At 38.0% G+C, this 16,381-nt stretch overlaps 1 protein-coding gene across 1 annotated transcript; it reads right to left on the reverse strand.

Moving 5' to 3' along the window:
* Window positions 1-864: 864 nt before the first annotated feature.
* Window positions 865-16,329, reverse strand: LOC103721043 (Cyclophilin-like peptidyl-prolyl cis-trans isomerase family protein). The gene is made up of 11 exons (XM_008811075.5): window positions 16,016-16,329; window positions 11,289-11,467; window positions 11,112-11,213; window positions 9,982-10,088; window positions 9,706-9,847; window positions 9,265-9,487; window positions 7,146-7,185; window positions 3,570-3,765; window positions 3,068-3,214; window positions 2,789-2,941; window positions 865-1,222 (listed from the first exon to the last, which is right to left on the reverse strand). The coding sequence occupies exons 1-10, from the start codon at window positions 16,233-16,235 to the stop codon at window positions 2,801-2,803; spliced, it is 1,497 nt and encodes a 498-aa protein (XP_008809297.3). The 5' UTR covers window positions 16,236-16,329; the 3' UTR covers window positions 865-1,222; window positions 2,789-2,800.
* Between the last annotated feature and the right edge of the window lie 52 nt (window positions 16,330-16,381).

A 16,381-nucleotide genomic window follows, 5' to 3' on the forward strand; every position in this document is an offset into this window, starting at 1 on the left:
AGAGACTCGTGCCCCTAAGAGGGGGACTGTATGTACTACATGAACGCGGTGCTGATGCATGCCATTAATCACCATAGTGTATTGTGGCAGGCCATCATTGAGATGAGATGAGCACATCTCAATGATTGATGGCATGCACCACCATGCCATGGCCATGCATGCAATAATTTCTCCCACTCCAGCCCTTATTCAGAATAGCTATATTTTTTTAGTTCTAAAAATAATACTTTTTATTTTTTAACTAATATATTTTATATTTTACTCGAGTTCTAAGATCCAAATTCAATAGTGAAAAAAAAATTACTCAATAATAGATTTCATTCCTCTCAAGAGGAGAGAATCTACTCAAATCCAAAATTTATTAGCACCCAAACAGAAAATCTATAAAATTAATTATGATCTATACCATTAAAAATATCTAAAATAAAAATTATATATTTTGGTGATCTTAGAAAACGGACAGACATACGTCCCATGTACATACTTATACCACACACACCTTCATACGTGCATGCACGCGAACATGCTTACATGCATGTGTGGGGGTATCATCACAGGCTTTCCAAAAGATACGATCCTCTTTCTCACATGCGCCTTCACATGCGCGCCACAGCACCACCGCCCAAAAGAATACATTTCTTTCCACAAATCTATTAAATGCAATTTTTTAAAATTCTCATCATCTAGAACTCTATTTAATTTAACCTAATCTTCTATAACAAAAAAAAAATCATGTATTAAAAAATAATATTATAAATAATATATTACTTTCAAATAACACTGTTTTCACGATTTTTAAATATTTAATGCTTGCTCTCCATTTTAGCATTTAAAAAAATAAATAAATAAATATAAACCCGTATATGCGCATAACTCTATCAAAGCCATCGCTTTTTTTTGGTCAGTTAACAGCCCAATACAAGCCTCTCCATTTCTCCAGCAATGAGGAAAACACATCAGAGAAAGGACATATAGTTCAAGGTGATTCCAGGGACCATGCACCGCATAAATGATTGATTTGAGCAATGGAAAACCCCAAATATTACAAAGCTCATGGGAGAGTCACTCACTGCTGTCGTACTAGACCTGTCGTTTGCCCAGAGGTCCAAGGCAGTACATCAATGTCCAAGCATGCACCTTACAAGATGCATCAAGACTCAAAAGAGTTAAATGGGGAGCAAATTCCTGTACAGTTGGCAACGCAGCCCAGATCGAAGTCCCCCTGTCAACAAGGATAAATTAGAAATATTAAATCAAGGATTTATTCGCATAGATTCAATTTCAATCACCAAACAACGGATGGTCTAACTCTGCATAGCTTTTTCACTAGCATGCATTATGCTCTTAAAGGTCAATAATCATGCAGTCTGTAATCGACATACCAAGGAAATAAGGTCAAATATAAATTGTGCTAAATTACATTCGTTGAGCAAGTTCAAGCTAGTAGATGGCCATCAACCGAAATGCTCGTCACAATGGAGGGCCTGTATCCCCCGATCCCAATGGTAAGAGAAAAAGATTATAATGAGAACACAAAGTAAATACACCCTTAAGCTCTACTGCTAGATCTTTCAAAAAAGGACTTCCCTCAGATCGATTGAGGCTCTCAAGAACGCTTATGCATGTTCTTTTGACAATGTGCATGTAATGGAAACGAATGTGGTAAAAATTTGACAGTATCCCCCGCTGTAAAAAGATATGTTCAGACATTTGTCTTGACACAAACTACGGGACACAAAAACAATGCCCTTGTGAACATTTGTGTGAAATACGAAATAGTAGGTCGATTTCTCGTTAACAATCATTTTTCTCCATCTTGGATCTAATATACTGAAAATCTCAAGAGACAATAAAGCCGTGCAATTGAATCAGAAAGACGGTAGACAAAGTGAGTAGGTACTATTGCACTTTCATGATAGTCACATGACTGCCTATTGGAAACTTTCTAGGACAAAAATAAAGCAGACAATGTTCAATAGCCTGTTGAGCAATAGAGAGAATATAAGAATAAGATGAGCATTAGAAACATGTAAATACCTAAGGTCAGGAGGAAGTGGTCAAGAACTGGCTCAAAATATACAAGCATGTTCAAAAAAGATTTATTTATGACCAAAGACCAAACTAAGTAGCTCAGATTTGTATCTAAAGGTTGGGAAAAGTGGGCCTAAGATAACACAGATGAATTCTTTGAAAAGATTCAAAAACCTATCAATGGTGAAAAACTCTCTTCCAATAGTAATGAATACAACTACATGCATAAAACAAACATCAAATACTGGAGACACACAGTAATGCCTACAATTCTTGTTATATGGTCACAGAAGTACAGTCACCTGCCAAATTAGCTGTTTCCACCGAATTCCATCCTTAAATGAATTATCAAGTTAATGCATCTAGAACTAATATATCAATGAATCTGCTAAGCACTTGTCAGGATTTTCTCATGTCTAATCAAAGGTAAGGCCTGTCTAAAGATATAAAAAATTGCATCAATCAACTCGCAAGTCAAGCAGTAAAAATATACAGCAAGTTCAGTTATGAATTTTTGAACATGAGATGCATAATCTCAACTTGTTTGCCAGTACTAATAAATTGATAAATATCTAAATGTAGAATTTGGCTGTTTTCGTGCATCTACTTATGGAGGTTCTGACAGAACTATAACACCAGGTATTATATCCTTGGTGAACTTCAAGAAATCCTCATATCTGCTTGCATACATATAGTCCAAGAAAACAATTCAAATGAGAAAGAATACAAAGGATGAGAGCATTATGATAAACCTCACCTGGTTAAACAACTAGGTGATAGATTTGCCAGCCCACTCCCGTTCTCGTCGCTTAAGCTTCGCTTGCATCCTGTTAAATTTTTCTTTACCTTTCTCTAGAAGAGGATCAACCACTACGTATTCATTTGGATCATCTTTCCTTGCCATATTATCCTGTGAGCAGTTTGCAAACTTAGTACATTGGATATATATAAAAAAAAATTAAAAAACAAACAAACAAACAAACAAGAACAAGAAGAAACAGGAGGAAGAGGAGGGTCAATAAGATGGTGTAAGTACCTTTTCAGAAGACTCAGGTATGAACTTCAACTTGGCTGTCATCCATCCTGACTCATCTTCCTTGTCATTGCCCTTAGAATCACTACTGCCAGGTCCAGAGAGCTTGGCATTGATACCCTTTTTGAACCTCTCCAGCTTCGCTAGTGTCTGGAATGAAAAATTTCCCTGAATAAGTCAAACTATAACCAAAGAAAGGAAAAAGATGCATGCACTTTTAACTTGTAAAATAAGCCTATTAGTATTAAGAAAGAGAGATGCTTCCGACTTTTAAGAATGATAAAGATATTTGACAAAATCTTGTGAGAACTTATTGACTAGAGGAGGCAAGAACGTCAAACCATAAAATACTTTGCTCATTAGCCAAAATGCAGAGATGGTATGACATTTTCATTAAATCAAATATGTTTTTTGTATCCTAATAAAATAGAAGATGGATCTTCTTCATTGAATCATAGAACAAATTAGATGAAACTAATATGATACCAGGAAAGTTCACACATACATCTTCTTCACGACCATGGAGCCTACGCTTCTTCTGTTTCCGCATCTCTCTTTCTTGGTCAGCATGACCAAGTAGCTGTAAGTCAACATCTGCTTTGGCTATACGTTCAGCCCTAGCTTCTGAGCCAATGCCCTTTTTCTTTATAGATAGTTTTTCAACCTTTGTAATTTGGCCCTCAGTAACATCGGCATTGCTCCTGCATAGCATTAATTAGAGCATACCAGGGAATGATCCACAATGATTAGCTCTATATGCTAGAGAACCTCAATATATACGGAAAAATCCCAATACATTTGGTTCACCACAAATTATTTGTTTCAATCTAATTTCTCAACCATATCAATCCTACTTGTTATTATTCAATTTGGAGGCCAATTTTTAGCATACTATCCTTGTCCAGCACAAAAAGGACGGCAAGTTCTGGCATGCTACCCTTATCCAGCATAAAAAGGAAACCAAAACGATAGCCTTTTTAAACAATGGAACGAGTATGACAAAGCAGCTTTAATCAATGTCTAGGCACAAAAGAAATGATATGAAATGCACATGCAGTCTCAAGAATGAGATGAGATTTTCTTTTAGTGATGATGCCTTCCAAAAATAATAACCACAAATCTTGCACAAAAGATATAAGCACTGAAGCCCAAGTGAAGTTAAGGAAACAAGACAGATCACATTTTGTGTAATTTACTTTCTACTTATTTTAACACCTACAACCTTAATAAGCACTAAAATATTAATAGCCTACCTCCAATGTATTTGTGGTGGTTCAAAATCCAAACAGATGGAGATTGAGAACATGTCATGGTGCATTAAGCGGATGCAACATGGAATTTTTCTTAGATATTAATATAGGTGTCAATTTTTTGTTTTCTATTTGTTTCCACTTATTTTTAGTTTTTAGTAGTACTTTAAAATCAAAGGTTGAGACTAAAAGATCTCATATTTTAATTGTTAGCTTATGAGACCAATTTACTGTAGCAATACTCTCCACAGCACTGCTTCAGCCACAGTAACCGTGAACAGTAACCAGGCCTTATTATGGGCAGTTTTGGGATTTTGAAATAGAGTCGAATTAGGTTTATCTTTTCTTATAAAAAAGGATTCTTAAGTTTCATGTAATCAAAGTTTACTCAGATTATGAACGGAAGAATGGAGTCTTTGGTTTTCTTTACTCTTATGGTGTGATTCTGCATCGAAGATGTGAGGCCTTCAAACCCTAGGTGTGATTCCTAGTGAGTCCAGTATTATCCTGCCTCTCCTCTGCTACTTTCTACTGTCTTCAGTTTTGCTTCTATTCTTTATTTTCTGTGGCCTGGTTGTTCTACCGTTGCTGCTGTGAACTAATCTGCAGCAGAACCATACTAGACCCTTAGAGCATGCGGACCTAATCCAGAAAACTACTCCCCTGCCATTGTGCCATTATAGTCGTGTGTGGAAGGCAAACAATCACCTGTCAGGGTCTATTTTCAGGTCAGATCAGGGCTATGTCCAAGCATGCCTTGTTCTGGCATAGCAGCAAGCCTAACAGCCTTCCATCACAACCTGTGGTTGATCCCTGCAAACCCTCACCTTGCTGCCCCTAAACCACTAGTTCCACATATCTGTAGTACTGCAGAATCAAATCTGATGTTACTGTCTTTGTTATTTCTCCTTAAATCTATCCCTTATAATCCACCAACAGACCCCTCTGTCTAGCCAAAAGCACAGCTGATTGCTTTGCTGTATTTAAAACCCTTAACTTACTATTGCACTGGAATTCCCAGCAACCGATAGGTTTAAGCCTTGCTTCTCTAGACCCTGTAGACCCCTACAGTCTAGAATGTCCTACATCACAAACTCACTGTTAGAAATGCAAATTCTCCCTCAGCCACTGGAAGCAAGAACTGAAGCATTTGACAAGTATCTAATATTCCGGCACCTATCCAACTTCAATTCTTTAAGATGGACATCTAACTCCAGGTAGAATGGATCAGAAATGTACTAAAGGTTCTTAGGGTTAAAAGGCATTTAAAAGAAAATAAAAAGAAAATGCAAATCAACAGGATGAATCTCTCAGATGGAAGTAATAAAAGGAGCAGTACAGAACATGGCTACAAGATCAAGCCAGGATTGATTTACTTAGGTCGAGATCAACCTCAAACAATCACCTAGATTTCTCTGACAAAAGTGGAAGACTTTAGAATGGGTTTGAGCTTCAAATAACCAGGCAAGATCAATTGGACCAACTAACAAGTCATTGCTGAAACTCACATAAAGTAGTTTAATAAATTTAGGAAAGAAAATTCCTGTTAAATGTTTCAAGATCATGAAGAGGTTGAGAAATGGAGATATCACCTAATGGATGCAATGTTCATAACAAACAGTTTGTAGAAAACACAACATTCAGAAATATGACAAGATGGCTAGTGGCTGTCCATAAGTATCGTAACTATTCGCAATGAGGAAGATTTAAGTTAATCTATTGGATAACATAGGGCACAGATCCAGAGAAACTAATGAGAAACCACAATGGCTCAAAGTCATGTAATTCCGACAATTTTTCAATGGTTGAGCAGCAAAGAGAGAATGACATCTCATTTTGTATGTAAACAACAAGACCATCAATGGTAAAGAGGAAACTTGATAAAATAGTAATAATAGGGTCGCCAACATAAAGCAGAAAAACTTAATGTGAAGAACCAAAATGGACACTCCCATGCTTTTACCGTGGAACATGAGCTACAATAAATGCAATTAATGTAGTCAATAAAGGATTCAATAGTGAAGCACAACATCTCAACAGACAGGCACGGTTGTACAAATGAATGCAATGTATTATGTATATGGTAGGTGGTCCATGACAATATGTGCCATTCAACAAATACTACTTATAGGATTACCAACATGATAAACAAAAGTGTATTGTGCACATCCATATCCACCAGCACTGGATCAAATTCCAAATATACAAAATACCAGATGATCGACACATGTCAAAATATACTTATATTGACATTAAAATTTCTTATGATTAGTCTGTCAGTTTGATTTCTCAAGATAGTTTAATACAATTGTCAGATTACTCATGAGCAAAATGTGTAAAGTGCCTTAAAGGAAAAATCAAACATTCAGTTTGAGTATTCCAAGCACATCTACTTATCATTAAAAAATAAACATGTTAGAAGCATAGATATTGCTAGTGTATCTAGCATGCTTTTGTGTGACTTGTGAACATGTTTCTTATTTCTCCGTCCAAGGCAAGCCAGATGTCAGCATGACACAATGCAGTACAATAACCCATCACTGACCAACATAAACACTACAAGAAGATGATTAAATCCTTGATGTCTCACACATCAGCTACATTAAAAGAAAGAAACTGGATAAGAATTAATGAAAGTTCAAAGTTTTTGTACATGATCAAGTTAAAAAAATATTCATTAAATAATTGTGGTGACTCAAACAAGGTGTAAGAAACGAAAACAGAATATCTAAACATAAGGAGATGAGAACTCAAGAAACACATGAAAACTTGAAAAACATAGAATAAGAAAAATTTAAGATATCAGCACATAGCTAGATTGGGAGCGATACCTTGAAAGTGATACTTCACGATCCTTCCGAGTAGATTTATCTGCAAAAAATTAGAGCCCAATGTATCAGAATCAATCCACATCAATGTTTATCGACCAGGGTGAACGGGTTGACTCGCCCAACCCATCTCCCATGACCTTTGGTGGGTTGGGTCACCCAGAACCCACTCTTCCCAAAAACCAGTTTGACCTAAGAACAGATTGAATTGCCTGACCCATCACCCACAACCTCTAGCAGGTTGGGTCACCCAAAGACCCACTTCCCACAAATCTGTTTGATCCGTTGGGTCAAACAATTGAACTGATCAGTCCGGAATGAGTTGACCCAGTTCCCACCCACCCCAAGTTAAAAATGCATTTAAAGTAAAAATGAATGAGGAAAGAAATTAAAAGGGCTCCTTTCCCTTCGATGCCCGAGTTTTGCTTCTCAATCCTCTTCTATAGTTCTCCACCCTTTGTCGAAGGCAAGGGAAGAGGACTGGTTGTAGGAGGATTTTTTGAGGTGACATGATCCAAGGAGATTCAAGCCAATGCAGCTACATCTAACAGGATTTCAAGTGGGGAGACCAGATCAGTGGCTTTCAAGACGATGCAGCCATATCAAATTTGATTCAAGGCCAAGCAACACAATTTGATGAAAGCGGAAGCCTGTGGTGGGAATCAAGGCTAGGCGGTAGGGATCTGATGGGGATCCAGCAGAGGAGGTGGAGATCCGGCAAGAACCGTGACGAGAAGCAAGCACGGAATACATGCCTAAACCTAACCTCCTCAACCTCTTCGTTTTTTTCTTTTTTGGTGACTCTGAGGTTGAATTGTGAAGCAACAAAGGGGCATGGATCAATCCGGATATATGAGAACTAAAATGGGAGTTGGATGGTCGAATCATAGGTGAGCCACGGTTGAACCATGTATTGGTGACCAGCACCATAACGGTTGTTCCAAACACTATCCAGATCTATCTAACCACTCAATCACCTGCCTAACATACAAGATATGCCTGAATCTATGATGGAAACCACATATTTTTAGGACTTACACTTTTCAATACTTAAATATGAAAAATCTAAACATACACCCGATTCCAGATTTTGGACTCATGGCAGTTTGATGTGCAAAATTTTCATGAAGTAATGGAGTTCCACGCAGCTGATTCTGAACCAGTGTTCTTAATCCCTCACATGCAACTAAAGGTAATTTTAATCCCAGCAATTTCCTGATCTTTTTCAGGAATTATAGTCAACTAACAAATTGTAACCCTGACTATGAGATTATTTACATTTTAGAGAACTAGTTTCATATAACGTTTATAATTAAGAATCCAGTGTAGGCAACATCTCAATGGAAATTTTGAGCATAACCCTGGAATTCAATAAGCCAACTTATGCAACTGCGAGTTTTTGCGGCACCACCTCTCATGCAATATGGTGTAATGTTTGAGTGAAAGGGCAGCAAATAGATGCATACTTGGTATTAGGGTTTGAGTAGCTAAGCCAATATTGCCAATTGAATAGGTGAACAAAAATGGGATCAATAGTTCAACAAGTTACCATCGTAGAGCATAAATATAGCTGGTTTCAGACCTTGAAAGAAAGAATTTGGATTAGGATTCAGCATGGCCCAAAAAAATCAAATTTGGTCTGATCAAGAATACCCGAAAATTTCAAAGTTGGTCTGGTCAAGCATACATTATCCTAGAAATTTCAAGTTGAAATCAGGCCAAGAGTGGTCCATACAAGTAAATCAGCAGACCTACATTTTTTCTGCTTTAAGTATTTTATTGTCTTCCACATTATTTCCTCTTTCTAATGGAGTTTTGTCATCAACTTATCCACCTAAAATGAAAAGGAGACAACATACTTCTTCTTGTACTCACTTCTATTTAACAAATGTTCGTGCCATTTACCAAAAATCAGTATTAAAGAAAAATGTTCATGAGAACTAACCAGCTAGTCTATATAGGCATCGTATTATTTGTTTCAAAAAAAAATTATACACTTCATGTTGAATAGGAGCAAAGACTTGGACCAAGAGAAGGGAAAAATGCTAGCATTGGCAAAGGATGTATCCTCATCACGTTCCTTGTATAACAGAATGGAAAGCAACGCATAAGTGTACAGTACCAGTGGATGACTTTTCATGAGTGCTGATATCTCCCAGCTCCCTGCGCTTTCTCAGAATTTGCAAACGCATCCGTTCATCAAACTTTGCCTCATCATCATCGCTATGATCATAAGTGTCAGGATAATTAATTTCTGGATCTTTCGTAGAACCACCTTTCTTGGAGCTTAAAACTTCTCTGACAGATAAATGAATATCCTTTTTCTTTTCTTGTTCTGCTGAAGTCTGCATGTTAAAAAATAATCAATACTTTCTTGTTTGGCTTTGTTCAGTGCAATAACAAAACAATATAGTATTTTTTATGATTACAAACTATAGTAAGAACCACAATGACAAGTCCATCCATGTTATGTCCAAGAATAACTGACAATCTGCAAAGGTAAAAATAGGAATGTGAAATTTCAGGATAGAATGGTTCTAAATCTACTACAGTAGTTTCTCACCAATGGTTCTTTTTGCGGTTCTTCTTTGAGAAAACGAGGATCATCTAATACATCATGAATACTCTTAATCCTATCCTTTATATCTGCCGCCTCTTTTTCATCCTCTTCTACTTCTTCTCCAAAAGATAGCACATTTAGCTGCCTATTTGATGCAAGTTATATTAGCAGAGATATCTTATAACTAAGTTAGTTATGATGATATAAATTGGTACATGAAGAATGGATGTACTTATACGGTCCATAAAATTGAAGCAGTAAGATGCAAAAAGTACGTACTTAACAGCTTTCTTCTTCTCTTGTCCCTCAACATCAACCTTGCTCCAAGACTGAGGCTTCTCAGGCACCTTCCTTGGGACTATATCATCAAATGGATTCCAAAGTACCTAAACAAGTTTCAAAGACAAATATTTTTAACTAAGGGAATTAATATATGATGTACTAATTATCTAAACAATCATAAAGCAAGAAAGTCATGAACTAAAGTACTGGGGTTACAAACTGAATCTACGCATGTGAATTCTTAGAGTAAGAGAAAATCGCAATATGTAGTCTGAACTAGAACAAGTAAGCAAATTTCACACTATATGTAAATACACTGAAAAGAACATAAAATAGGGAACATCCAGAGGTATCGAGCACTACACAGCATACAAGACATGTTCAAAATATCCTTTGATATCATTTTAGGAAAACAAAGAACAGGACAAAAATTTGCTGCAATGAATAATTGAATGATATGCAAAGATATAAAAATAGCAATTAGGACAAAAATTTGCTGCAATGAATAATTGAATGATATGCAAAGATATAAAAATAGCAATTAAAAGAAAGGTTCTTTTACCAGATTTTCTTGGAAAGATAGGAATTAAAATATATTTGCAACAATTCAGAATGAGAATTTTGGAAGAGCATGCATTAATAATAAGCCAATCCAGTCTACCCACTACTCCTTTCATTTATTCACCTTATACCTGCTTTTATGTAATGGGCCATTAATATTTAAGATTGGATGTAAGGAGCCCTATATATGACTAAGGTCTCCACCTGTGAGTAAGAGCTAAAAATTTTAGGCTTTCCTCCTCAGTTGGCACAGCACTCATATTTTGATGACAATGACAAACAAACTCCAATGTAGAAACATGTGGTTCCTCCACTCCAACCAATCCTTTTCTTGTTGTTTTTTTATCTCTTTTTCATTATCTTACATCCCAGCCTTCCCCCATCACGCTTCCTCAACCTAAGATGATGTCAATCCCAAAGGCATTTTGAATCCAACTTAAGTGCCTCAATATTTTAATAAGAAGCTAATTCATTGCAATAACCCATTTTTTTGCAATTTGTTGGGTAAAATAAAGTTGCATGTTGATTTGCAAATATAACAGAAAGCCAAATCCATAAAAACCTACCTCAACAGAAAGGATCTTTGGAGGTGGGTATAAAGGTCGATCATCCTTATCAGTCTCAACATCGCCCAACCGAAGAAGGTTATATATTGAATCCCCAGTGACCTGTAGATATTGGGGTTTCAGTTGGAACTATAATTTAAATAGTCAGAAAGAGATGAAAAAAGTAGCGGTCATCACCTTTCCAAAAATTGTATTCTTTCGATCAAGCCAATCACATCGATCTAATGTTACAAAGAACTGGCTTCCATTTGAATGTGGTGAGCCGGCATTTGCGCATGCAACTAAGCCCCTATGGTTAAATCTCAAACGAGAGTGGAATTCATCAGCAAACGTACTTCCATATATGCTTTCGCCACCTACGAGATGGAAAACATGTTACATGTCAACGCTCTTGAAGATGACCTATCCATATTAATCATAGAGTCTAAATTCCACAATTAGAAACTAATTAAATTAGCCAAAAAATAAACAAAATTATGTACATTACCTAATAGAATAATAAAGTATGTGCAAAGAACTCCTAAAACAGCATTTAAACACTAGTTAGTCTCCTAGGACTTTCAGCCCACTTAGAGTGCCATCAAAGGCCTTGATAGCAAGATCATTACTCTCCTTTTATTTTTGCAGAAAAAAAAAGATACATTGTGTGATTAATAAAAGACCATGTTAATATTAGAAAACCAAGAAACAGCAATATAACGGTTTGCCAGAATACCAAGATAGAATCCAAAAAATAGTCCAAGATCAGCACCCAATAGATCGAAACCCCAGTTCTCAAATAAAAAGGAAGTTGTGATGAAGTCCCACAACTTTAGCAAGCCTCTAAGATAAAGATAGAGCACCTCTTTTTCCTGACTCTTCTAATCTTTTTGTGATGCTATTTCCATTGTGAAGCAAAGCAATGTAAAATAGCATACTCTTCTAAAACTGAGTCATTTCTCATGGCTAACCCCATTCCTCATTGTCTACTAAATATCATGTCCTAAGTCAAGATTGCTTTAACTGATTCTTGGATCATCTAAACGAAGCCTTGATTTGCAACATAGTGATAAACTATAACCATCATTGCAACTGCAGGCAATCTTCTTTGATGAAACTCCTTTTTTCTCACAAAAAGCAGAAAATGTTGAATTGGTCTTAGAGTTGGGCAACGGGCCGTGCCGGCCCGGCCCGGCCCAGGCCCACCGGGCCTAAGGACTAAACGGGCCGTGCCTGGCACGGCCCGTCCAGCACGGAACACCAGCCCGGCCCGGCCCCAGGCCCCTCTATTGGTGGGCCGGGCCGGGCACGGCACGCCACGGGCCGTGCCAGGCACGGCCCGTAACGGGCGATAACGGGCCGTGCCAGGCACGGCCCGCAACGGCTTCAAACGGGCCGTGCCTGGCACGGCCCGTAACGGCTCCAGACGGGCCGTGCCAGGCACGGCCCGTCTGGAGAGGGGGGAGGAAAATAGCCGTTTTCAACGGCTATTTTCGTGAAAATGACCCTTTTACCCCTCCCAACAGTCCAATAACGGCTGAATTGAGGGGTATTTTGGGAAAAAAATTTTGGGCATCTATAAATAGCCCATTCCTCCCTCATTCTCACCACACCAAACCTCTCATTCTTTCCTTCTCTACTGCTATTATTTCTCTCTTCTAAAGTGCTCTTCTAGCAATTTAATTTTTAGTTTGTTCAAGTGCTACACAAGAGGAGGTTCCTGTTGAGAAGAGAAGGTCGCTTCTGTTGAGAGCACAAGAGGAAGCTCGGAATCTCGGCTCTGCCTCTGCCCTCCGACCCTCTACTCAATTCCTCCTTGCGGTTAGTTTTTATTTTTTGAATTAATCATAGATATGTCATCTTTTGAGGAAAGTCAGTTTGGCATTCCTCCTGTTTCTGAGGGAGAAGAAACTAATCCCCAACCCTATGTTCCTAGTTCCTCTAGAACTGGTGAACCGAGTGAAGGTCAAACCTCTTCTCGTAAGAGGACTAGTGCTGTATGGAATGAATTTGATAGAGTTATGGTTGAGGGAATCTGGAAAGCTAAATGTAAAAAATGTGCCAAACTTTATAGTTGTAGTAGTAGTGGGGGAACAGGGCATTTAAAAAGACATCAAGAGAGTCATAGGATGCATGATTCTCATGCTCAAACTCAAAGTACCCTTAATATACAAGGGGGATTACTTGTAGGTAATTTTGCATATAATCATGAAAATCAAAGAAAAGCACTTGTAAAATGGATAGTTAAGGATGAATTACCTTTTAGTTTATGTGAATCTTTTAATTTTGAAGAATATGTTCAATTAAACCTACAACCTGCTTACAAAAGAACTAGTAGGCGTACATTTAGAAGAGTAGCTATGACCAACTTTTTAGCAATGAAACAAAATTTAATTGAAACACTTTCTACTTTAAATGTAAAAATTTCATTAACTTCTGATATTTGGTCGGCATCTGTAGGTAGTAATTGTTTTATTGCCATTACTGCTCATTATATTGATAATGATTGGCAATTAAATAAACGTATTCTTGCTTTTCGTGCTTTTGATTTTCCACATTCTGGGCAACAAATTTCAAATATAATTTATCAAACTGCATGTTCATATAATATTAATGATAAAATTATGTCTATTACTTTTGATAATGCATCTAATAATAATTCTGCTGTTGCATTATTAAAAGACTCATTGCATCCCATATTAGATGGAAATTTACTGCATATTAGATGTGCATGTCATATCTTAAATCTTTCTGTTCAAGCTAGCATGGGCATGATTCAAGATGTGATTTCAAAAATTAGAAATGCAGTTTCTTTTATTCATGCTTCAAGATCAAGACTTCAAGAATTTAAGGAATTATGCGTAAATCATGGTAAACGTTTTAAAAAATTTAAACTTGATGTAATTACTCGTTGGAACTCCACATATAGCATGATACATGATGCATACCCATATAAGAACTTATTAAGTGCATATATTAATGATCGTGGATTAGGCTTTACATTGTCTAAAACTGATTGGAATAAAGGAAAAATTTTGGAAGATTTTTTGCTTAGTTTTTATAATGCTACCAATGTTCTTTCTGGTATTTATTACCCTACTTCATGTTCATTTTTACAACAAGCATATATAATTAGTCAAAAATTTGCAGAACATAGATATGATGATGTTTTAATGCCTATTATTGACCTAATGGAATCTAAATGGAATGAGTATTGGGACAAGATATGTCCTATGCATAACTTAGCTGCTGTATTTGATCCTAGAGTTAAATTAAATGGCGTGCTAATTTTACTTGATGCATACTCTGAAAATATGAATCAAGATTCTGAATCTGCTAAAAATGAGGTAAAACAACTTCTTTATGATATTTATGCTATATATGATGAAAAAATTCGTGGATCTAGAACACAAATACAAACCTCTATTTCTCCTTCTAGTAGTTCTCGTTCGTCATCTATTTTTTCATTCATTGCACAGAGAAGACACACACATGCTTCAAGTTCCTCTTCATCTTCTTCATCTTTAAGTAGTGAACTAGAATTTTATTTACGAAATGATCTTCAGTCTGCATATGATGAAAATCAAATAGAGAATCTAGATGTATTATCTTGGTGGAAGAGTGTTAGAAATCAATATCCTGTTATGTCTGCAATTGCACGCGATATTTTAGCTGTGCCGATGTCCACGGTAGCATCGGAATCCGCTTTTAGTGCAGGTCGGCGTGTTCTTCACGAAAAGAGAAGTAGGATGACGGGCGAAACGGTGGAGATGCTTCTCTGCTTCAAGGATTGGCTGGATGCTGAGGCAAGACTTCAAGATAAAAGTGGACATAATACAACATCCTCTGATGATGATGATACAAACACTACTGAAGACTGAAGACTGAAGACTGAAGAGTGAAGACTGAAGAGTGAATACTGATTCACTGAATCACTGATGATTAGTAAGATTTCTTAATTTTTTATAATTGTACATTTTTATTGTATTCTGGAGGTCAGACCAAGGTCCAAACCTCGGCCCTTTCTTATTGTATTCTGGAGGTCAGACCAAGGTCCAAACCTCCCTTCATGTACCATTTTGATTTAAATTAATAAACTGGTAGGGGTCTATGCCAAACCCCCCACCATTAAGGTGGCTTTATATTCATAAATCCTTAGTGTTCAATATTTATTAATTTATTAAAAAAATTTATGAAGCATTAATTTTTATCGGGCCGAGCCGGGCCCAGGCCCGGACCGTGCCAGGCCCGCGTGCCAGCCCGGCCCAGGCCCTTATGGGCCGTGCCGTGCTTGGCCCGCGGGCCTAGACCGGGCCGTGCCGGCCCAGGCCCGAAGCGGGCCGTGCCAGGCACGGCCCACGGGCCAGTACCCTGTGACCCAGCACGGCCCTATCAAATGGGCCGTGCCAGGCACGGCACGGCACTGTAGCTGGCGGGCCGTGCCAGGCACGGCCTGCTTCGTGCCGTGCCGTGCCGGGCCGTGGGCGGCCCGGCCCAGTGCCCATCTCTAAGTCTACATGGTCTCAGATTCTTAATGAAGCTTATAACCCTAAAACCTGATAGAGTAACCATCAACCCTAATCTCACAAACTAACAAACAAACAAAAGCAAAAAACATTTGAGTTTCAAGCATCTGATCTTACACCGTCAAAGAAAGAAAAATCTAATCTTCGTTGACTTTGTCTACAATCCCATCTAATCAGCCCTAAACAATTCTTGGATTAATTTTGTCAAAGAAGACGGAAAAAATCAAGAATTTCGCTACATCATGTGTGATTCTCAACTAAGCTTACAAGCTTAATTCCCACAGCCCTAATCTCACTGATACAAAACAAGAGAAAAATAAGGGGAAAAAAGATCAATTGGTGTTCGACGAGGAAAAGAGAGCGAGAGAAGGGGAAAGGGGGAAAGGAAAGAAGCGGTACCAGAGCCGGTGCCGGTGGGATCGCCGCCCTGGACGATGAAGGATTTGATGACGCGATGGAAGATAGTGCGGTCGTAGTATCCCTCGAGGCACAGCTGGACGAAGTTGCGGACGGCCTTGGGGGCTTCCTTCGGCCACAGCTCGATGTCGAGGGGCCCCAACGTCGTGTTCACCACCACCTTTCCCTTCGTCGGCGGCTCCAACACGTACACCGACGACATCGCCGATGCCCCTCTCCTTGCCGATCCAACTCTTGCCCTTGGGTTGCCTTCACACACACACACACACACACACACATGCACGCACACACGCACACATATAGCTCGAACTCAGCCGATATAATCGTCCGTTATCCTGCCGTCTTGTG

The sequence above is a fragment of the Phoenix dactylifera genome, chromosome 1 (assembly GCF_051530095.1).
Source record: "Phoenix dactylifera cultivar Ajwa chromosome 1, Ajwa_hap1_PhDact_Kaust_v1.1, whole genome shotgun sequence".
Classification (NCBI taxonomy): domain Eukaryota; kingdom Viridiplantae; phylum Streptophyta; class Magnoliopsida; order Arecales; family Arecaceae; genus Phoenix; species Phoenix dactylifera.

Excerpts from the sequence above, each read along its gene's own strand:
- LOC103721043 (XM_008811075.5), bottom strand. The coding sequence starts at position 16,235 with ATGTCGTCGGTGTACGTGTTGGAGCCGCCGACGAAGGGAAAGGTGGTG. Across the intron at positions 10,089-11,111 it reads CAAAGATCCTTTCTGTTGAG|GTACTTTGGAATCCATTTGA; the intron begins GTAGGTTTTTAT and ends AAACTTGTTTAG. Across the intron at positions 3,766-7,145 it reads CGTGAAGTATCACTTTCAAG|GAGCAATGCCGATGTTACTG; the intron begins GTATCGCTCCCA and ends AATGCTATGCAG.